This window comes from Columba livia, chromosome 31 (genome assembly GCF_036013475.1).
Source record: "Columba livia isolate bColLiv1 breed racing homer chromosome 31, bColLiv1.pat.W.v2, whole genome shotgun sequence".
Classification (NCBI taxonomy): Eukaryota; Metazoa; Chordata; class Aves; order Columbiformes; family Columbidae; genus Columba; species Columba livia.
In genome coordinates this window covers 848,422-870,218 of record NC_088632.1, presented here as the reverse complement: position 1 = coordinate 870,218, position 21,797 = coordinate 848,422, and the positions used below count along the sequence as shown (strand labels likewise).

The 21,797-nt window shown below is 52.3% G+C and overlaps 1 protein-coding gene across 1 annotated transcript; it reads left to right on the top strand.

Moving 5' to 3' along the window:
* The first annotated feature begins 936 nt into the window (after positions 1–936).
* Positions 937–16,951, top strand: LOC135576823 (cilia- and flagella-associated protein 52-like). Its single transcript, XM_065043976.1, has 12 exons — positions 937–1,247; positions 1,770–1,898; positions 2,805–2,904; positions 3,360–3,476; positions 9,903–10,003; positions 10,953–11,123; positions 12,688–12,836; positions 13,486–13,631; positions 14,810–14,961; positions 15,585–15,687; positions 15,850–15,961; positions 16,624–16,951. Exons 1-12 carry the CDS (start codon positions 937–939, stop codon positions 16,797–16,799), a joined length of 1,767 nt encoding a protein of 588 aa, XP_064900048.1. The 3' UTR covers positions 16,800–16,951.
* Positions 16,952–21,797: the final 4,846 nt, after the last annotated feature.

Genomic DNA, 21,797 nt, shown 5'->3' with positions numbered 1-21,797 from the left:
TTCCAAGGGTGACCGTGCTGTTCGACACGGGGTTGTTCTGCTGAACAGCTCTGGGGAGAACTGGAAGGTTCTTTTCCTTCCCCCCCCTCGCCTTGTGAGGTAAACCGTGGGGAGCCAGTGGTTTCTGCAGCCCCTGAACTGTTGGCAGCCAGCGGATCTTTCACCCGTTTCTCTTGCAGGACATGTTCCCTGTGGCCTCATCTGCCACCCCGACAGGGAGCACATCCTGTACCCCCTGGGCTGTACGGTGCTGATTCAGCACCTGGACACTAAGAAACAGAGTTTCTTGCATGGCCAGGCCGATAACGTGTCCTGCGTTGTCGTGTCCAGGGATGGGATGTACGTCGCTTCAGGACAAGTCACCTGCATTGGGTTCAAGGTGGGTAATGCTCTGATTTTAACCGCTTAGTATTGACCAGAGAAATTGGAGTTGGCTTGCCAGTGGTGGGAACACCTTTCGTTTATTTTTTCTTTGGTTGGAAAATAAATATCTGCAATGGGAAGATGTTGAAGGGAATGGGAAATTGTAGTTACTCCATTGCTGGATGTGCCTTTATGTTTTTGTAAAACATGAAGCAGTCTCCCTAGGATTGAGGGATTTTTAGTTCCAGTCCTTTTTATCCAAAGTGTTGTGGGCGTGTGGCAGCCAAAATCTCATTAGACATTAATTAATAAATGGTGGTTTATTTCAAGTGAGACCTGAGTTCCAGAGCAGCTTAGGACTTTCAAAAGCCCTTGACAGGTACCTACCTGCATTTTCAGACCTCTGAAGTTCTTTTCGTTTTATTTTTGCCTGTTTGAAAGACCTCAAGACACTTGGAAGGGATCAGGTTTTAGTGCTTTCAGTATTTTAAAACCTAAGTCAAATACTCAGTGTCTCAGGGTAAATTTAGGTGCTGAAATGAAGCAGAGCTACTCAAGTGCTCAGCTGGAATAATGCTTCTTACAGCACCCAGTCTGAAGCCTCTTTGTGTCAGGGGTGCCCAGGGCTGCAGAGAAGCTTGGGCTGGGCTCCTTCGAACAACTTTCCTGCCAGAGAACGTTGTTCTCCCTGATCCTGCGAGTTACAGCTCATGCTCTGCCATCCCCCCCTTCTGCTTTGCCCCGCAGGCAGACGTCATCCTCTGGGATTTCCCAAAGCAGGAGTTACTTGCTCGGCTCTCGCTGCACGAGGGCAAAGTCGAGGGACTCTCGTTCTCGCCCAGAGGCATTTATCTTGTGTCCCTGGGAGGCCAGGACGACGGCAGGTAAGGATTTCCGCTTCTTGGCACAAGATCTTTGACAAGAATCAGATTCTATGGGCGGCCTGAGACGTTTTTCCAGGGAGGGTGGTGAGAGCCTGTCCCGGGTTGGCCAGAGAGGTGGTGGCTGAACCATCCCTGGAGACATCCCAGGCCAGGCTGGACGGGGCTCTGAGCACCCTGAGCTGCTGAAGATGTCCCTGCTCACGGCAGGGGGGCACTGGGGAGCTGGGAAGGTCCCTCCAACCCAAGCTGTTCTGTGATTCTGTATGATTTGAGTCGTGCTCCGCAGAAGGAATCTGATAAATCCACGTAGCCTTGCTTCAGGAGCAGGGGATGTAAACTGCAATTCCACACTTTGGTGACAAGTTTTTTCTTGGGTAGAATCTCTACAAAGTTACTTCTGTTGTGTGTCCTGGTAGGAACAGACTGCAGGACAATAGGCTTTGGCTTGCTTTTGGTTTTTAGTAATTGACTTCCAAGCAATGTCAAAAAGCGAAGCTGTTTCAAGGCTTTCTTCTCCTGCAGGGTGATGGTGTGGGACGTCAGTAAGAGAGAGGCTGTGTGCGGGAGCCCGGCCTCGCCGCGCAGCGCCGGCAATGCCAACGTCGTCATGTGCTCCAGCTGCAGGGACGAGGTGTTTGTCACTGCTGGAAAGTAAGGGTTTGTTGAGAGGAACGAGCAGAGCGAGAGAACCCCTGGCCCTATTTCCTTTGACAAAGAGTCTTTGTTTAACTACAAGGAAACTTAAGCAACTGTGTGCTTGTGTTGTTTCTTTTTACTCTGAATGGACTCATGAATACCCGTCAGGTTGTAGCTTTAAGGCATTTCTGCTTGTTCTCCATGTGACAATATGTTTTCAGAGCAGCACACAGGGGCCCACGTGCGTCACTTCTGCTCCTGATAGCAGGATTTTGTACTCAGCATTCCCCGTGCAGTGTTTAACATATTTAGTTGCCAGTGTTTACACAAGAAAAGCAGTCAATGAGTGCCCCTGAACAATGGCTAATTAATGTCGAAACAGTGATGTCTTGCCGGTCGTTGGATGATCTCCTGTCCTCACCAGATGTGATGTACAGTTGGTCACTGGCTTGTAACAAAAGTTGTACAAAACGTCGCGTTTTGCAAGGATTTGCGGCAGCGCCCATATATCCAGGCTGACGTTTAAACGCGTTGAGGGCCTGCACCTCCCTGTGCATCAGGGACGGCTTTGGATGCTCTTGGCTGCACTCGCACTTATGAGTGCTCGCCTTTGCAATTTTAGCACTTTGGTAAATGTAAGGGTGACTCTGCTTAAAGATATGACATCGTCTCTGACATCGTCAATTAAATTGCACTAGAAAAGAGTTGAAAGTGTCCTCATGTGTTTTTGCTGAAGCCTTAAGATTTTTGATTTCCCCGGAAAAAGTTTCCATAAGAGACTTCTCTGATATTGTTCTTTTTCTCCGTATTGAAAGATCAGAATAATGGAGCCTTGTGAAGGCTTTTTACATCTTGTAGTACTGAAAAAACTTGGAGGTTTCTGCATCTGTGGATTTGATCCCACTCTATTTGTTCTTATAGTTTCACCATTCGAGTGTGGGAACTCGACACAGCAACTAAAACAATCCATCCATCTGAATGCTACGCGGGGCAACTGAGAGGAATCAGCGTGTGTGTTCAGGTACGTTTCAGCCAAGATGACTTTGCTAAACTAAGAAACTCTGTACAGACTAGAGAAAACCCACGAGTTTCTCTAATAATGCTGGAAATGTTGGTCCCAAGCGCGTGACGGCAGTGAAGTTCCTCAGCATTGGCCATGGCCGTTGATCTCCCACGGCCTCTGGGAAAGAGTGTTCTGGATGCTCCTCAAGAGAAGCAGCACGTATTACGGTCACGGGCTCCGGCACCCGTATTTTTATGCTTCCAAATATGATCTAGATTTGGTTAGAAAGTGTCTGGCGTTCAGCAGTGTTCTGGATCTGTGCGTGTGATGGAACAGAAACATTGGCTGGGTTCCCCCAGGTGAACTCTTGGCAATCCACTGAACTAAAGCTGTTGATGCAGCCCAGTGTCAGGCGTGGGACACGGGTCTCAGTATCCAGACCGTGATCTCTTTTTCTTTATGCTTTCTTATAGATGACAGACGATGATGGTGATTTTCATCTTGGCACGACGAGTGGAGATGTCCTGAAAGTGAACACAAGCAGCAAGGTGCTGACTGCCTGTGGGCCCCAGAAGAAGAAGTTGAGCATGGTGAGTAGCAGCTCTGTGACTCCAATTCTGTCCTTGTCCTGCTCTTTGTCAGTGACTGAAGGTAGAGCAACCTGCGGGAGAACCATCACAAAGCGGATTCTCAGACTAACGCTTTTCCTGCGCTGTCAGTTCCTTGTGTCTCGGTCTTGATGCTGAAGGCTGAGCCCATTGTCCTGCTTTCATTGAGCTTCATTTGGCTCAGAATTTGGGTTTTACTTGAATCTCGTGTGTCATCCCACAAACTCTTGTACAATTAATCTGGTAAACGTCATAGAAAGTGAAAAGCAGTAATAAAAATGGAGCAGTTCCTGACTTTTTTGCTTCTTTTAAGAAGATACGAGCTGGAGTGAGACAGAGGACGTTCCTGGGAAGGCTGGTGGAAGCGCTTGTTTGAGAGGCTTTCCCGCACTTACTGCTGTAAGGTCCTATAGTCAGATCTCACAAATGTGTTAAACTGTCTGGACTGAACTTTTCTTTTTGTGTTTGTTCCCCATCCCATTCCCCCACTTCCCTTCGTCTTTTTGCTGTTCTGATTCTGCCACTGGTGAGGCAGAGATCTTACTGAAAAAGGCAGTATAAATCATGTAATTCAAGAGTTTATTGTAATGCGTATGTACAATTTGGACAAAACAAGGTTGCACAGGGTACATTGATTCTATTGCTTTTTAACTTCTGAGTTCTTGACTTCATAACCCCAAGGGTTTTTTTAACTGAGCTTTTTTTTGTCTCTAATTGGGACTCGTGGGTCTGAGCATCCTCAAACAGGAGTTATCTCCTGAATAAGGAGCTTCTGACCTGTGGTCATACAAGAATTCTGCATGCAGGCAGCTGTAATGATAAAACAATCGGCACCAGCTAGAACACTTGTTGTTGATTTCTCGTTATTTGGTGCTAGAAAAGGCTTCTTGTAGCGTCTCGGTCTATCCCTTGCCTAAGCTGGGATGTGTTTTGCGACTGCGTCAGCAGCACGCCCAGCAGCGAGCAGCAGGGGCAGCGCTGCCGCGGGAGGGCCGGCTGTGCTGGTGGGGATGCCGCGGGGCCGCTGTCCTGCGGGGCAGCAGATCTGCTCTGAGAGCAGCACAAGCCCACAGGGGCTGTAAGAGCAGTTCAGCAGTCAGCCCCAAAGAAAACGCTCCTCTGGGCTTGTTTCTCTCAGCCTCCTGAACTTTGCTTGGACAGGTGCATCCAAACCATGTACGTGCCCCTTCCAGATGAAATATTTATTGCGTTACAAATGCAGGCCCATGTCTCCGGGATAACTTGGACCCACTGAATCCTTTGAAACACAGTTCAATGTTTATCTGTTCCAGAAGGGTGGAGAAGTTATTACTTGTTTTTCCCACTTATATTGTAGGAATGCAAGTAGTTTTTCTCTGTGTCCCTCTTAAAGGACAGGAATGGATGTGTTTTGTTTTCCTGCTGGCAATGGTAAGTTCGCTGCAGGTGTGTCCCCGTGTGGGGACACCCGCACTGGCCGCGGTTGAGCCCCTTGTCCGGCTGCCCCCCTGCAGGGCTTTGCGTCCACGCAGGACCCGTGGCTGCTCTGTGCTGTCTCTTAGGCCAAGGTCTTGGTGACTGTCACCTCCCCTTGCAATGCCTGCGTGCTTTGAGTCCTTCTCCATCTCGCAGCACGTGCACCTCGCCCAGAGCCCCTGCTTGAAGCCACCCGAGGGCCTGAACTCCCGTGTCCTCAGGGCTGAGGGAAAGGTGCCAAATGCACTTGAAACAAAACGGCACCAAAAATACACTTCTGAGAACACTGCTAAAGAAGCCGTCAGGCAGGGTCACGAGCAGGATGCTGTGCCGTTTGGGGGTCCAAAAGAAAAAGCCAAGGCTCAAAGCCAGACCACAGTCCAGTGCGTACTGTGAGGGGTTTTATCGTAAGGCAGATCCATAGGAACGGCAGTTTGTGGCAGAGACCTTTGGAGCATCATGAGCTTCAGCTGACATGGCTTCTGAGAGTGAAAAGCTGAGGGAAAACAGGCCCCTTGACTGTGCAAGAGGCTGACAAGGTGTTGAGGAGAAGGGAAGATCCAGAAGTGGGTCTCATCACAGCCGCCTGCCAGCCTTGTGGACGAGCCCTGAGCTGGTAGGCGCTAATCTGGCTTCAGCTTGGGTTTGTGACTGTCATGTGGTGGCAGCTTCTTAGGATGTGGCACTGGTCGTTGGGGGAGCCGGGAGAGAAAAGGAGACATTCCCGTTGGATGGAAATAGCGAGGAGTCCTCCCAGTCTCCTCCTTTCCCCTCCCGCTTCAAACAGGCGTTCCTGTTCACAGGCTTTTCGGTCAGACACGCTCAGCCCCGTCACCCCTTCTCCTCTTGCTCTCTCCCTCGCTCTTCCCAATGCGCTTCCCTTGTGCCCGAGGAGGGGAATTCACCAGGGCAAACCCGTGTTGCTGCCGTCACTGGGAAGGCGCTGGGACGTTTTTCTCTGCAGTTACTGTCAGTGCCTCGGCCACAGATCCCCTCTCATACTTTCCAGCTCTCTTTCCCAGCTCCGTGCTGTGATTCCCTTTCCGCCCACCCCCTGCACATCTCTGCACACAAATCACGCCTTGTCACTAGACTGTCAACAAGTGCTCGCTGGACACACGTAGGATCTCGTGTTTTATGGCAGAAATTTCCAGTTGTAGCCTCACCTCCAGTGCCAAAAGAGGTATTTTGCAGATGTTTTTTCGAGTCAAAACCACAGCGTTTATCAGAACAAAACTATTTGCATCCTTGTTTCCACACAATTTAGTCCATCCCGTTGCTAACCAAGACATCTTGTGTGTCTTTCTTGAAAATGTACCTTGCATTAGCACTTGTACCAAAACTTCTCCCCTCCGGAGCCACGCATTGCAATGCTGTCTGTGTTTGAGAACAAACCTCTGCAACCCATGTTCACCAGTTGCACCGGGGAATTACGATCCGGTGGCAAAGCATGAAACTGCAAACCTGGAGTCCACAGCCACCCCACGCCGAGCACATCTGTAAAGGGTTTAGATACTGCGGGGTGAGGAGGCGATTCTGTTGAAAACAAGGTGGGGCACCCTTAAAGGAACTTTGCCTTTAGATACATAAGAACGTGTTGATTGTATAGACACGATCTGAAGATTTCTTGGTTTCTGTTTTGAAGAGGAGTGGCAAAATAGTTTGTTATGATGAAGCAACTTGTTTTCCATCTACCTGGAATGAAGTTTAAGTGCCTGTCTCTAAGGTGTATAAAGACTGGAATAAACAGCAGCATTAATTTTGCTCCCTGCCGCGGGCCTGAGGAGCTGTAAGGCACCCGTTGGAATGTGAAGAGGGATGTACAATTGCAAACGCATGTTCAGAAGTAGTTGGAGTGATTTGCATTGTAAAAAGAAATAAATATTGACAGGAGATGCGCTGGAAGAGTTCACAGAGCGCTCGAGAGCTTTGCAAGAGATCCGAGTGGGACAAAGAGCAGGAATCCCTGCAGGAAGGGACCGGGCAGGCTGCAGTTCTGATGGGGTTTTTATTTATAGTCGTACTTGAAAGCGCTGGTTTCTTTGGGTGAGCAGTCAATAATGAATGGAGATATTTTTAACCTCCTACGTTAGACTCTGCATTTCACCTACAAGAGCACTGGCAGCTGTAATCAGATAAACTCCGTAGTCATAGGTTGCATTTGTAATGCTGCCACCTGCCATAACGCTGAACCCAAAGGGCGTCTGAGGTGGAAGATTTTACAGGCAAAACCGCAGACCAGGAGCTCAGCAGCCAGGTGATGGGCCCGTGATAACAGGGGACTTGCCAAACGCTGCCAGCGCCTCGGAGGAAGTTTCCAGAAGCATTGCTCAGAAACCGCTCTGCTTGTGGATCGTCTTTCTAATGCAAAAGAATCCCTTTGTTCTTGTGCGTTTGCTGAGAATATTTGCACGAAACCCGGCGCCGCTGCCGCTGTGAGAATGTGGCAGAAGATCCTCTCCGCAGGTCGTGTTTGTCACCCATCAGGAGACTGCGGATGTGCTGCTGCTGGAGCCGGCGAACGGGGAACTCAGTGCTGGTGAATCACAGAGCGGGAGAGCGTGTGTCAGGTTCTTTTCTGCAGCCCATGGTTATTTGATCCTCAAGTTAAATCGTCTTTAAGCCGATGCGTAGGTAGGTGTGAGGCTGCCTGCATTGCCAGCGCTGGAATGCACAGTAACGCTTATGGTGATTTGGGGTTTTTTCCTTTAAAACGTATAAGCAAGCCTTTAAAAACAACCAATTGCTTCTATTTGCGTGGATAATCGAAGCAAAGGAATTTTCCCAGATTCATCAGAGCTCGCCTGTGGCTTTTTCCGTCTCCTTTCTGGGTCTAAACAGCTCAGATGTCCATTTTGTTTTCTCTTCTTTCTTCACTTCTTCTCTCTCCTTCCTTAGCCCTTCAGTCCTTTCCGCGAACAAAACCAACACTTTGTGGCTTTGGTTTTTCTAAACCCTCTGAAGGTGTTAAATGCTGAACATTTCCCGGGCTTCGGCCAGATTAATGCTTGAGAAGCACAGGAAGGCTGGGGGTGCTGCTCAGATGTCAGACTTTGAATCCTACAGCAGCGACATCTGTGTGTGTTCCCCAGTCACAAGTCAAGCCCACGACAGGGGTTTCTTCCTGGGGAATCAATACAGAATTACTCTGAGTCGCCTCTTGGTCGCTCTTTGAGAATTGACTTCTTGGTGCTTTCACAACACTAAATGCTGGAGCTGGGCATTGTTTTTCCCCGAAGAGCCACCACCAAACAGAAATTGTTGTTTTCCCATAATGGCTCGGGCTTAAAGGAGAAACAATCTGAACGTTGCAAACCTGCTGGTGGGATCCCAAGGGCTGGCAATGGTGCTTATGAACCTGGGAGCGGCAAATGCTGCTGGAGTCTGGACTGTGACTTACGGTGTCAGTCCAACAGCTCCTGCCCGTCCCTGCGGGTCTGTCTGGGCGGAACAGCCGCCGGCTACAGGTTCTGCAGGCGCCTCTGGGACGGGAACTTCGTTTTCAGTTCCAGTTTGGTGGCACAAAGCTCCTTTATTTCATGGTTTTGTCCTTTCCATTTCACTCATGCAGAAGTTCGCCCAAGCTCGTAGGGATATTTTCCCAAGTTAGAATATCAGGAGAGTCCAGCGTAGGGCAACAAAGGTGATGAAGGGAGTGGAGCACCTCCCTTATGAAGAAAGGCTGAGGGAGCTGGGTCTCTGTAGTTTGGAGAAGAGGAGGCTAAGGGGGGACCTTATTAATGTCTATAACTATATAAAAGGTGAGTGCCGTGAGGATAGAGCCAGGCTCTTCTCAGTGGCAAACAATGACAGGACAAGGGGTAATGGGACCAAGCTGGAACACAAGAGGTTCCACTTAAATTTGAGAAGAAACTTCTTCTCAGTAAGGGTGACAGAGCACTGAACAGGCTGCCCAGGGGGGTGTGGAGTCTCCTTCCCTGGAGACATTCAAAACCCTCCTGGACATGTTCCTGTGCGACCTCACCTGGGCGTTCCTGCTCCATGGGGGGATTGGACTGGATGATCTTCTGAGGTCCCTTCCCATCCCAAACATCCTGTGATACTGTGATACTGTGATTTAACCCCACAGAAGTCATTTCACTCCTCTGGCAGCCTATCTTGGAGTCTCTTGGTGATTTTCAAGAATTAATCTGTTGTACATGGAACAGTAATATTACTTCACAGGTGGCAGAACTGAAGCAGATCTGACTCTTCTTACACTTGTATTTTGTGGAAGGCTGAGGACTGTTTTCATTTGTTTGGGTGTTTTTTGTTGATGTTGTTGTCATGCATTTTTTTCCTGTAGCCTGGTACTTTATCCACCGAACAGCATTTCTCCTTTTCCAGTGGCTGGCCTCCCGTTGATCTGCTCTGCTCAGTAACAGCAGAAACCCGTGTTGACCATGGGCTGACTCATTTCCAAAGCTTTCCTGTGACAAACGTATTTGATTCCTAATAGGTGGGAGATGGGATTGCATCTTTCAGGCAGAGAGAGAGGCCTGAGACGCAGAGGATCATCCTAAAAAGAGCTGTAGGAAAGACCATTGAAGCTGAGTTGTATCCTCTGTTGTTTTCGTGGCTGTTGGATGAAGGACACGCGGAAGGAAAAGCGCGAGTGCCGCTCCACGATGTGGGTATCGCTTGCTGCGATGAGGTCAGGCTCTGTACGTGGTCCCAGCTGCTCTGAAGAATCCAAGATAATGCTGTTTGCTCACTCCTCGTACTGTATTAGTTCATATAGACCTGCAGTTAATAACTCTTTTCTCCCTTCTCCCTCTAGAGAGCCACTCTTTAGCCCAGGTCAGTGACAAAACACTGACAAAGCCATATTGGAGTGAGATAAGCACCGCCGTCGGGAGCCCGGTAGAGACTCCGTTGTGCTGTTCAGCGTGGCTGCAGCAGCAAGGAGCCTCTGCTCCCATCCGATTGCGTTTTCATCCTGTTTTCTCCTAGGGAGTCACAGCTTTGCTTTTGCCGAAGACAGGAGGTTTAATAGTCGGCACCGGAGAAGGGACTGTAGCTCTCTGTACAGGCTCAGACTGCCAAGTAAAGAAGTGAGTTTGTAGATGGAAGAATCAGGAGGGGAGAGGTGACAATTCCTCCAAAAGGGTCACGGTATGAGAACCAATCATTTCTATGGAAAGGCATCATCCAAGTCAGTCTCAGTTTTTCAGTCCTGCAGACACAATACACGGTCTGGTTCCAGCGTCATGAGGTTGGAGCAAACTGAAAATGACTGCGTGCGTTTGCAGGGAAGTGCCCTCTGATCCTTCCTTGGAAATGACTGTTGTTTCCTTTGGAGCAGTAGGAGTCAGATCCTAAACTGATGCCAAGCCAGACAGATTTGTTGAAGTCAATAGAATGATGCTTATTTACGCCGGGTGAGAAAGAGTAGTAGTTGCCATCTCCAAAAGGGTTTGTTGGGGGTCATGGGATTGTAAAGCAGGGCTCTGCTAATTTGATAGGCACGTGTCTGGAAGTGCTGGAGTATTTGCAAGGCTTTTTTCTGCATACCAGATAGAAAGCTGCAGGCGTCATTTCCCCATACGTGATTTGAAAATTGGGCTCACACCTACTCATTTGGCATTGCTTGAATATCCCCTTCAAGTGTACAGTTCTGCAAGCTTAGCTTTGTACGACTGAAACTATTCCCAGAAGGTCTAAACAGTCTGGAAATATCCTTGAAAGTGGGATATTGAAGTGCACTTGAGCAAGAATATCAACAAAGCTGTTGTTACCTTAGGCCCTGGTGCAGGAAATCAAGTCTCCAAAGCGCTGCCTGTGCCAGCCCTGGCAGAGCAGCAGGTGGGACGGGCAAGATCATGGGAAGTAGGAAACGTGACTGGGAATGGAATGTTAGTCCTGCCCACGCTCTTGCGTCTTGATATCACAGCCTAGTGCGGAGCTTTTTGGGGAAACAGCGACAGTCGAATTCTCGAGAAGCTGGAAAATGAAAGTTCCTCGAGGTCAATGTATGGCCAAACCTTTGCTTTCTTTGCACAGGAGAATGCGAGTTGAAGGTGCTGTCACTTCCCTGACGTGTAGAGGTCGGGACGACCAGTTCTTTCTAGGGACAAATAAAGGCCAGATGCACCGCAGTGCCTACGCTACATTTAAAGAGGAGCTGGTCGCCGTCTGTCACACCGAAGCCGTCAACGACATTGTTTTTCCTGAGTGAGTATAACGGGCTGGGCTGTATTTGGCTGGTGCAGAAGCTTGAGGAGCTGCCGCTGAGGTCAGGGTGCCTGTGTGCGCAGCTTTGACCACAGGAACCCAGAGCCTGGTACCATCTGTTGGGATGATTGATACGGGCGATGCTGTCACCTGCCCAAAAAACGCCGGGGTGACGGTGAGCAGCTGCTTCAAAGCAGAAGGCAGCAGTTCAGTTGGAGCACTGGAAAAATCACTGATCTGCAGAAAGGATGATAAGTAAAAAGACCTGAATTATTGATGTTTGGGCACCGGCAGGGATGGCAGCCTCCCCCTTTTGTCCCAGGGTCGCTCTGCATTTGTCTTGTGAATGCACAGCAAATGTTCCCTTCCTGGGTAGTAGCATCGTGACTCTTTCTTTTGTTTTTTTAAACCCACAGTGGATCATCTCTCCAGATGGAAAATGGGATTTTGATCCAAATGAACATTTTTGGCGTATTTTTATTGCTTCGCTTCTCGGCCCAGCACAAAGGATCAGATGTCACCGAGGTGCAGGGAGTGCAGGGTGCAGGAAGCGCTCCTCCCTGCCTGCCGCCAGCCTCAAACCCACATCTTCTCATTTAATGAGAAAATCAGGTGGAGCTTTAGGGTGATGTGCTGCTGATACCGCTGATTGACACGCCTGTGTCACAGCCATTAGTGCTGACTGTAAGGACTACAGGACTACATCCTTGCGTAGATGTTTGAACTTCTTATCTGTTGCCTGCTCTTGAACAAAGCCTATTGCTGATGGGGAAATACGGGCTTAATTTCCCTGCTCTGGCTTATTTCAGAATCCTTCACTTGCTGATGTTATCCTGGTTGATAAAGCACCCGTGCAAGCTGGGCTTGAAAGAGGCCACACTTGTGTTGTGCCGGTTTTCTCTGTCCTGGTTCACCTTTCTGGGCATTGATGGTGCTGTTGAACAAAAGCTCGCGGTACCTTTCTAGATGTCACTTTCTGTTGCATCCCTAGGACGAGTGGCTTAGAGCTTATTTCAAAGCACTGTGTCCCATGGCTTTTGAAATGCTGCAGGTCTTGTTTTATTCCAACATTTATAACAAGTGTATTATGAACAGACTTTGCCATCATTTCTATTGCCTTCAGCGCTGTTGAATGGGAATCATCCAGTAAGCAAGATAAAAAATGACATCTTTACAATGTGAGGCTGCTGTTAGTGGCTGATGTTAAACCTGGGCAGTCAGCACTTTTACACCCACTTTTGTGTCTATTCTATAGAACACATGAAGTTGTTTAGAGATTGAATATGGGGAATAAACGTCACAGCTTCAGCAGAAAGAGTTCTTTTAGTTTCCCTTTAACTGTTCCTTAAAATGAATCTTTGAAGAGAACCCAAACCAGGGGAATTTCATGTGAGAAAGGTGATCCTCCAAAAAAGGCCTTTGTCTTAGCCATGGGGATCCCTGTGGGGCAGATCCCAGCTGCAGGTTAGCAAAGCCGAGCTTTGGAGGCCGATTTGAGCTGTGACAAAGCAAGGAGCGTTTCTGTGTGCCCCTCCTCGTTCCCTCTCCTCTCTGAACTCTCCAGGGGACATTGGGACTTGTTCGTTACCTGCTCCACAAACGACATTCGAGTGTGGTACACGCCGGAACGTCTGGAGCGGCTGCAAATCACCGTCCCCAACGTCACCTGCCACGCGGTCAAGGTGACGAGGGACGGCATGGTCATCGTTTCAGGTAATGGTCAGTCCAGAGCCGTGGTTGCTCAACTTAATAAACATCAGTATGTTAAAACGAAGAGAAGATTAAATTGGGAAAGCGTTTAAATGGAGTTCATGGCGACACCCAAAGGCCTCTTTGCTTGCAGCTGGTGCGATGGACTTTGCTGGCAGCCCCGCTGTCCTGGTGCTGCAGTTGCGGTGAGGGTAGAAGGCAAGGGCTGGAGACCTTGCTTTGGATCAGTGAATTCCGGCAATCCAGAATGCGGTTCAGTCTTATTTAAATTACCTAATTCTAAAATATCAACCTTGTTGTGTGCAGCAGCTTCACCTGTGATGTATGGAGAGCATGTTTGCATAAAGCCGCCGTCCATCGCCATGTGCAAGTTGCTGACACAGGGACTCCTGCAGTCCTAGAGCAGCCGTGCAGCCTCCCCATGGTTACCAAACCACTTTGTCCACAGCCAGAATCCAAAAGCAATTACATTTCAACAGCTCTGCGGGCTCATCTGCAGCACAGTGGTTTTCACGGGTATGCTGGTGATCTAACAGCGTGGGCCTTATGTGGGAACTTCTTTATAAAAAGGGGTTGGTTTGGAAAGGAAAGAGCGACAACAGCGTGAGGAAAGTCTGTGCGCCCGGGCAGTCTCTTTCTTTCTGTTCATCAGCTTGGAATGACGGGAAAATCCGCGCCTTCGTGCCCGCTACGGGAGAGCCAATGTACGAGATCAACAACGCCCATAACCTGGGAGTGACGGCAATTGCTGCGACCAGCGACTGCAAACAGATCATTAGCGGAGGAGGTGACGGGCAGGTAATTTGTGCTTCAAAACCTGGAGCAGCTTCGTGCGCTCATCACAGGGCCTGCGAATTGCCTGGAAGTGCTCAGTCAGAACGGGAGCTGTTCTGAGCTGCCGCTTGAGCCAAGGGCTGAGTTCAAAGAGATCAGCTTTGAGATGTGCTGTTGTTCTCAGAGGGCATCATGTAAAACAGTACCCCGATTTCTTCTGGCATGGCAGTTTTGGAAATCCTTCTAATGCAGAATATGCTCTTCATCCTTTTTGTTCATTTGTCTCTCCCCTCTATTTGGCTGTATTTGTGCAGCTGAGACAGAATTACAACTAAAGGTTGGTGAAGCAGAAAGGAGAACCGCAGGGGCGCACTTGCAGTACTCGTTGGGAACACAAAAAAGCTGCTCTGCGATGCCAATGGTTCTGTCAGAATCAGTCCTCAGGAAGCTGTGACTTCAGGGTTGCTGAAGGGATCGGGATGCTCTGAGCTTTGAGCAAGTGGCAACTGGACATCCAGATCCCTTCGGGAACTCGGCATCAGCCTCGAAAGCGTGGAAGGTCAGCTCTTCTCTGCCTTTGATGCCCGTGTCTAAATGTCTAAATTTTCCCTGGGATTTGGCCTTAGTGGAATGTCGAGGTGAACAGACATTGCAATGTTTGGCACTAGTGGGACAGGACGTGCAAGGTGTGAAGGATCAAGGCCTCAAAGCAGAAAGATTTTGGCTGTTACCAGCACAGGGAAAAGAGGTGCTTTCAGGCACGTGTTTCACATCGAAGCTTTAAAGAGCTGTTTTGTATTTCCTTCCTGGCATTCTCTGTAGGACAAATAGCGGGTAGCTCCTTTCTATTCCATTGCAGCAGCTTTGTGCTTTGATCTTGAAAGCACCACTGGCAATAGATCGTGGACTGGGTGGTTTTTCCTGATCAAGAGCTGTGTAAAATGAAGCATGGGAGAGCGGGCACTTGGCAAAACCAAGGCCTGGGGTTGATGGCCACGAATTCCTGAAGCAAGTGGATTACACTGTGGAGAACTCCGTTGAGCTTCACAGGTCAGCTGCACCAATAACCCACAGGCCAATGGAGACGGTTGGGACTGAGCTGCTGTACGTGTTGGCAGAGAAAGGCAGAGTTCAGGAAAGCTCCTCCTGAGCTCCGGCAGGACCAGCTGGTACCAGAGCAGATGTGTGTTGCTGATTTTCAGGTGAGGATCTGGAATATTGGTGAGAAAACCCAGAAGCCGAGGGAAGTTCTGAAGGAGCACAGAGGTGCCGTGTCCTGCATCAAGACTAATAAGAACGACAAAGAGGGTGTCACAGCCAGCCTGGACGGAACGTGCGTCATCTGGGATCTTGAGCAAGGCGACAGATTAGTATTGCGAAGGCACTTGGAGTGCTGGTGATATCTGTAGGGTCACTGTGCCCGGTTTGGGACACCACAGAGCGAGGAGGAGGGGAAAAAGAGCACGAAGAGATAAAAACTTCTAGAAAGAACAATCGGGTCAGGGAATGTAGAACCTCCAATTCGAGAAGCTTTTCAGAAAAGCTCAGACAAACCTTTGTTCTGCGGTTGTTTTCCTGTGCGGGATCCTGCTTGGCCAAGGTGGAGCAGGTGAGTTCCCAAGTTTGCCACTAGCTCTGTTTCCCAGAACTTTGTGACTCGTGTCGAGCTCTTGCGGATCTGCAGACTTTCTGCACTGGGTAAGGCCGAGGACACCTTGGCATAGGGAACAGCACCTGGAAAGCATTCTGGGTTTAAACATTTCATTTCGTACGACAGCAGATCAAGAGTCCTACAGGGCAGCTGTGATGGAAACAGAACTGATAGCCTAACGGGCTTCATGGAACCCTGAACTCAGAGCAGTGCCTGAGAATATCCAAGGAGAGAGATCTGGTGTACAGCACAGGCAGAGACATTCCAGGCAGGCAAAGTTTGGGTTTTGACGCTGTTGCTCTGTCTCATTTTGGGGTGTTTTGCAGGCGTTACGTGAGAAAACAAATGATCCTAGACAACACATTGTTCAAATGCGTGTGTTACCATCGCGGAGAGTACCAGATCATCACCAGTGGAACAGACAGAAAGGTGAGCAAAGCTGCAGGAGCTCTGCAGTGCACAACACACGGTCTGGCGCTGGTTCTGGGGTGAAACTCCTGTCCCTGCACAGCAGGTTGTGTCCCAGGGCGGTGCTGAAACCCGTGTGCTGCTCACGGCCAGCTGAGCGCCCCGCTCTGCTCTGCTCTCTAGATCGTGTACTGGGAAGTGCTCGATGGCTCCGCAATCAGAGAAGTGCAAGGCTCTCTGTCGAGCTCCATCAACGGGATGGACATCACATCGGACGGGGCGTCCTTTGTCACAGGTGAGTGCGTGGTTGGAGCTGGAGAAAGGAGGTCGTATTCAGACCAGGAAAAGCAAGGCAGTGAACCAAGGATCTCAGTACAGTGCGAAAAAGCTGAAAAAAGGGGTCAGCTAAAGGGGAAAAGAACATGAATCACCGAAGAAAAATACTGTGGTTCAGGCTGTAGTTCAGACTGGGAAGATGCTGCTGTAGCTCACTGGGATCTGCTGGTGAAGGTCCTGAGCCCTTCACTGGACACTGACCCCAGCAGAACAGAAGCAGTTTTTGCCATAATGCCCAAGAAAACATATCCTGCTCTTCCTAGGAACACCGAAGCGTTCCCCTGCCTGGGAGCGGGGAACAAAAAGCAGCAGAACTCGGTGTATCACAGTATCACAGTATGTTTGGGATGGGAAGGGACCTCAGAAGATCATCCAGTCCAATCCCCCCATGGAGCAGGAACGCCCAGGTGAGGTCGCACAGGAACATGTCCAGGCGGGTTTTGAATGTCTCCAGGGAAGGAGACTCCACACCCCCCTGGGCAGCCTGTTCAGTGCTCTGGCACCCTCACTGAGAAGAAGTTTCTTCTCAAATTTAAGTGGAACCTCTTGTGTTCCAGCTTGGTCCCATTACCCCTTGTCCTGTCATTGTAATCGTTTGTTCTTCCTCTGTGCCTGACGCAGGTGGTGACGACCATCTGGTGAAGCTGTGGGACTATAAGGAGGGCACGGTGACTCACGTGGGAGTGGGCCACAGCGGCAACGTCACCCGCCTCAAGATCTGCCCCGCGAACAAGTACATGGTGAGCGTGAGCGCGGACGGTGCCGTCCTCATCTGGAAACAGCCCAGCTCGGGCTGACAGCCGGTGCCGGAGCTGCTGGGCTGCTGCTTCCCCGGCCGGCCCTGGAAATGCTCTTTTCTTACCACTCAGTTTGTTGTCAATCGTTTGTTCTCTTAGAGTAAACAGTATATTTCTACTCCCTGGTATGCATTTACCAGGTCCTTAGATGCCCTTTCTAGCTCAGTCTTTTTCAGGGGAGCTAAGAATTTGCTGTTTGTTTTGGATTCATCACTTCCGAAAATCACCTTGGCAGTTGTTGTAACAGTTTGCGTTGTTCCTGCCGCCTTTCCTGCCCGTCTCAGCATCATCTGCCTTGTACGTCTACTCATTTGTGGGCTCTCTCTTGCTTTCACATGGTCTCTCTCTTCTCTGCACTCTCCTGTCTCTTATTTAATGAATAACTTGTTGTTTAAATTCAGTCTGCTGTGTTTAGTGCAGACAGCAGTGCAGGCAGTGGTGCAGACAGGCGTGGAGACAGTGGTGCAGGCAGCGCACGGGCAGCGCACGGGCAGCGCACGGGCAGCGCACGTGCAGCGCACGTGCAGCGCACAGGCAGCGCACGGGCAGCGCACGGGCAGCGCACGGGCAGCGCACGGGCAGCGCACAGGCAGCACACAGGCAGCGCACAGGCAGAGCACAGGCAGTGCACAGGCAGAGCTGGACCATGCCCAGTCTCCCAGCCCCACCGGTTCTCCCCAGCTCAGCCCCGGGTACAACCCGCGGCAGTGGGACGGGGTGTCTGAAAGCACATTTCCCCTCGGCCGCACGGGTGTTCCAGCCTGTGCCAAGGGACGGGAGCGGCTCCAATACAGAAAACATTGTCCGATGGCAAAGCCCAGACAGTGGGGACCACGTTTTCCCTTTGTTTTTATTGTTATTGTGATTGGCAGCATGACAATGGATTTCTGCCGGGCCTGGAACAGCTCAGCTCAGACCTGCTCAGGCTTTTTTCTTGAGCTTATCCTGACACCCAAGTGCCTCCCTGGGGCAGAGACTCTTGCCCAGGCAGAGGAGACGTTTCCAACACTGTCCTGTCACCGTGTCTCCCTGATCAAACCAAAACTCTCCGTGTCTTTAATATCCATCCCAGCCGTCTGGTGCCCGAGGCACCGGGACAGTTCGTGCCATAACAACACGGAATTTTCCAGAATAGCGAGCAAGCGTTTTCCCCCCCTGCTTGCATTGGACGTTTTCATTTTCCCCACCCCAAATTTGCTCCCAAGTCTGCAGCATGCTGCAGCGCCGATGGATGTTGGATTCAGCCTGAACAGGAAGGCATCGCGTTCAGAGCGGTTTGAAGGGGGAAGGTCGCACACACGATCTTGTTGAAAGGCAGATCAGCATAGCGAGCATTCCTGGCGCCCGCTCCAACCTGCAAACGCTTTGGACTGGAATGGACTGGCGGTACCTGTCAGAAAGGAATCGCTGCCTGCGCCCCGGCGCTTGGGAAGATGCTGCTCAAGAAGAACCCCAGCAGGGTTTTAGGTCCTTGGCTGATGGGAGCTGGTTTTCTTCCCCGCATCAGCGTGGCAGGGCGTTCAGAGGCTCTCGCTGCTGTTACCTGCTGCACTTTGTGGCACATTGCTGGGGACCCGGCAGAGCCACTGCCGTTATCTAACACTTCCTAATTCAGGCAGGTTTGGAGTTTTGGGACGTGCCTGTTTCACTGTCGCATTTTAGACTATTTCCCTTTCCTGTGTTCATCGGGTCTTGCTTTCTACCAACCTCCTTCCAACAAATGCTGGTTTCTGATCTCTCAGTCTGGCTCCTGCATCTTTCACTGTGCGGCTCCCCTCGCTTTTTCTTCAGGCTTTTCCTGCTTTCATTGACAAACTGCTTTGGATTTCTGGTTCCACTCAATCCAGCATTAAGCCCCGCTCAGGTTCCGCTGGCGGCCACCAGCCTGGCATCCCCGGGGAGGTCACTGTGTCCCTGCCACCAACACCCTGCCCCATGGGAGGAGGGATTGTGACATCCAGCAGCACCACCTGGCCCTTCCTCCACCACTTTGCCCCGTCTCTTCTGAACCCACATCACCTCCAGCTGCATCCAGGGCCAGGCTTGCAGCACATCCCCATGGCCAGGGTGTCTGTGGGGCAGGGAAGGCGCTGCAGAGCCTGCCTGGCACAGCTGTCCCTTCCGGGGGGAAAGGCAGATGCAGGGATGGAAGAGAGTCCGCAGCACCCACAGCCGAGCTCAGATCCCCTGGGAGCCCCCCCAACATCATCATCAGCCTCTGCAGCTCCCCGGGGAGAGAAGAGCCACACGCCGCAATGGGGCCTCTGCAACACCCCCTGCCCTGCAGCGAGGTGACACTCAGTGGCACCCGTGCCTGGCACAGGGACCTCCTTCCCACTCCATCCCTTGCCAGCCCCTTGGCCCTGGTTAAGGACAGCTCTGCCCGAGATGTGCCCAGGCTCCCGGGCACAGGGCAGCGCTGGGGCTGTTATCTCAGCAGTGCTGGCAGCTGTCAAAGCAACCCGGGCCAGGGTTCACCTCCAGGCTGTTGGCACAGACAGGCGGGTCCCAGCCTCACACGGCTGGACTTGGTTGGGGCTGCGAGTCTCTCAGAGCTGTGCGAAGAACCACACGTTGCCACCGGGTTGCCGTCCAGGGGAGTTGCTGCAGAAACAGCCGGTGCCACATGCGTGGTGCTGTGGGACGGATCCAGCTGGACCATGGGACTGATCCGGTTGAAAACTGCTTGTCAGAACCAGAGTGGGTTTCCCCTGCTGGCGGCGCTGCAGGTGGGGAGAAGGAGCTGACCCAGTGGCCTCAGCCATCCTGTGTCCCCCCGGGCACATAGGGAAGGCTCAGGGGCTGATCCCTGCGGCGGGGGGAAGGTGACACTGTCCCTCCCCAGCCAAGCTCTGCCGGACCCCAAACGAGCACCCACACGTGGGGCCAGCTGGTGTGGGGTGGGCAGGAGGCAGCCAAAGCCTCCGGGCTGTGCCAGCGCTGGGGTGGCCACCCTTGTTCTGTGGCTCTTTGTGGAGGGAGCTTCGTTAGGTCTCAAAACCTCGGTGTGGAGGGTGCAGAGGTGGCCACTGTGCCACTGTCCCAGCTAAGAGCACCCCGAGGTGGCAGGATCAGGGCACCCCACAGCGATGCTGTGACACCCTGGGGTGATGCTGGGGACATCAGGCTGGGGTACCCGCGGTGATGCTGGGGACACCGGGGCAGCCCCCGCTCCTGCTCCCTCGTCCTCCTCGTCCTCGTCCTCCTCCTCCCGTCCCTCTCCCCGCTCGCAGCCCCAGCCCGGCCGGGGGAGGAGCCGGCCGCGCACAAAACCGCCCGGCCGGCCCCTCCGGCCCCGCAGCGGCACCGGCACCGGCGGCGGGGGGTGCCCAGCGCCCGCCCGGGGCCATGAGCGCGCAGGGGCTGCGGAACCACGGGAACACCTGCTGCATGAACGCGGTGGTGCAGTGCCTCAGCGGCACCTCCCGCACCCACCGGCACCTCCCGCACCCACCGGCACCTCCAGCACCCACCGGCACCTCCAGCACCCACCGGCATCTCCAGCACCCACCGGCACCTCCCGCACCCACCGGCACCTCCCGCACCCACCGGCACCTCCCGCACCCACCGGCATCTCCAGCACCCACCGGCACCTCCCGCACCCACCGGCACCTCCCGCACCCACCGGCACCTCCCGCACCCACCGGCACCTCCAGCACCCACCGCACCCCCTGCCCTGCACATCCCACCTGCACCCTGTGCCCCCCACACTCACTGGGACCCCCTGCTGCTCCCAGCACCCCCAGCTCCCAGCACCCTCTCCTGTGCCACGTCCTCCCCATGGGCCTTGCTCTGCCCTGCCAAATGCCCCCAGCCCCGCTGTCCCTCCAGCCCCACTGCCGGCACCCACCTCCTGCCTTCAGCTGAGCTCTGACCTCCCTTGGGTGGGCGAACTCACTGTCCCGGCCGCCCTCACGGAGCCCAAGAGTGAGCGCCGTGCTGGTCTTGGTGGCGCCACCAGGGGATGGTGCCACCAGGGGATGGCACCACCAGGGGATGGTGCCATGGGAGCCCAACCCAGTGGCCTCAGGCCCTGTGGCTGAGTGCATGTCACATCCCTGCAGGGCACAGGCCAGTGTGCTGCGGACCTGCATCCATTTTAGGGACAAGGACAGGACAGCACTTTGATCCTGGCGTGGCAGCCCCCTGTGCTCAGGGACACACGCCTGTGGGGTGACATTTCCCCAGGGACTTGCTGCTGCAATTAAACTGCTGCTGCCATGAAACTTTGCAAAGCGCTCAGAGGAGCTGCTGAGGGGCTGGACCTGCCCTGGTCAGGGTTTCTGGCGCTGCTGGGGGAGCTCATTGCCTTTAATTTCCCTGTAGCAAAGTCCCCAGCTCTTGCAGCACTGCGCACAGGATTTCCATGCCCTCTGCTCCCAAACACGCAGGTTCCTTGGGCACAGAGAGGCAAACAAACCCGACCAAACAGAAAAAAACACCCCAAACTTGCAGCCTTTGCTTTGAATTTCCTCCCTTCGGGTGGTTTTCTGCATCTGCCATGAACTGCCACCTGATTTTAGTTTTATTTAACCTGTCTAAACAAGATGTTAAAAATCAGAAGCGAGTGCGTGGCTCATGTTGTTTGAAGGCCATCGGGGGTGGCCTTGCTCCCTCTGCTGCCAGGAGAGCGGGGCTGGGACAGGCGAGGTGGTGGCCAGAGGGGTCTTGGCTCTGGGGGGTCCCGGGGGTGCTGGAGCTCTGAGCCCTGCCCTGACGTGCTGGTTTGTGCTTTCTCTGTTGGCTCTGAGCAGCTGCTGCCAGCCCAGGCTTGGAGACAGGTCCTTGGGGAGCCCAAGCTCTGCCTTTTGGGGAGCTCCATGGGGAGATGGGGGCAGAATGCTCTGGGGAACCCTGTCAGCAGCTGGGGACGCCCTGAGGGGCTGGGGGGAAGGAGGAGAGGGGACAAGGAGGGGGCAGCCTCGGGGAGGGGGAGCTGGCAGGGCTTTGGGTGGAGGGGCAGAGCTTGGCAGGGCAGGCAGCACCCCAGCACTGTGT

What these genes read in the sequence shown, in the direction of transcription:
- LOC135576823 (XM_065043976.1), top strand. Translation starts at nt 937, where the DNA reads ATGCTTCTTACAGCACCCAGTCTGAAGCCTCTTTGTGTCAGGGGTGCC. An exon ending in GTGTTTGTCACTGCTGGAAA is followed by an intron (nt 1,899 to 2,804) that starts GTAAGGGTTTGT and finishes TTGTTCTTATAG; the next exon opens with TTTCACCATTCGAGTGTGGG. An exon ending in TGCGTCATCTGGGATCTTGA is followed by an intron (nt 14,962 to 15,584) that starts GCAAGGCGACAG and finishes GGTGTTTTGCAG; the next exon opens with GCGTTACGTGAGAAAACAAA.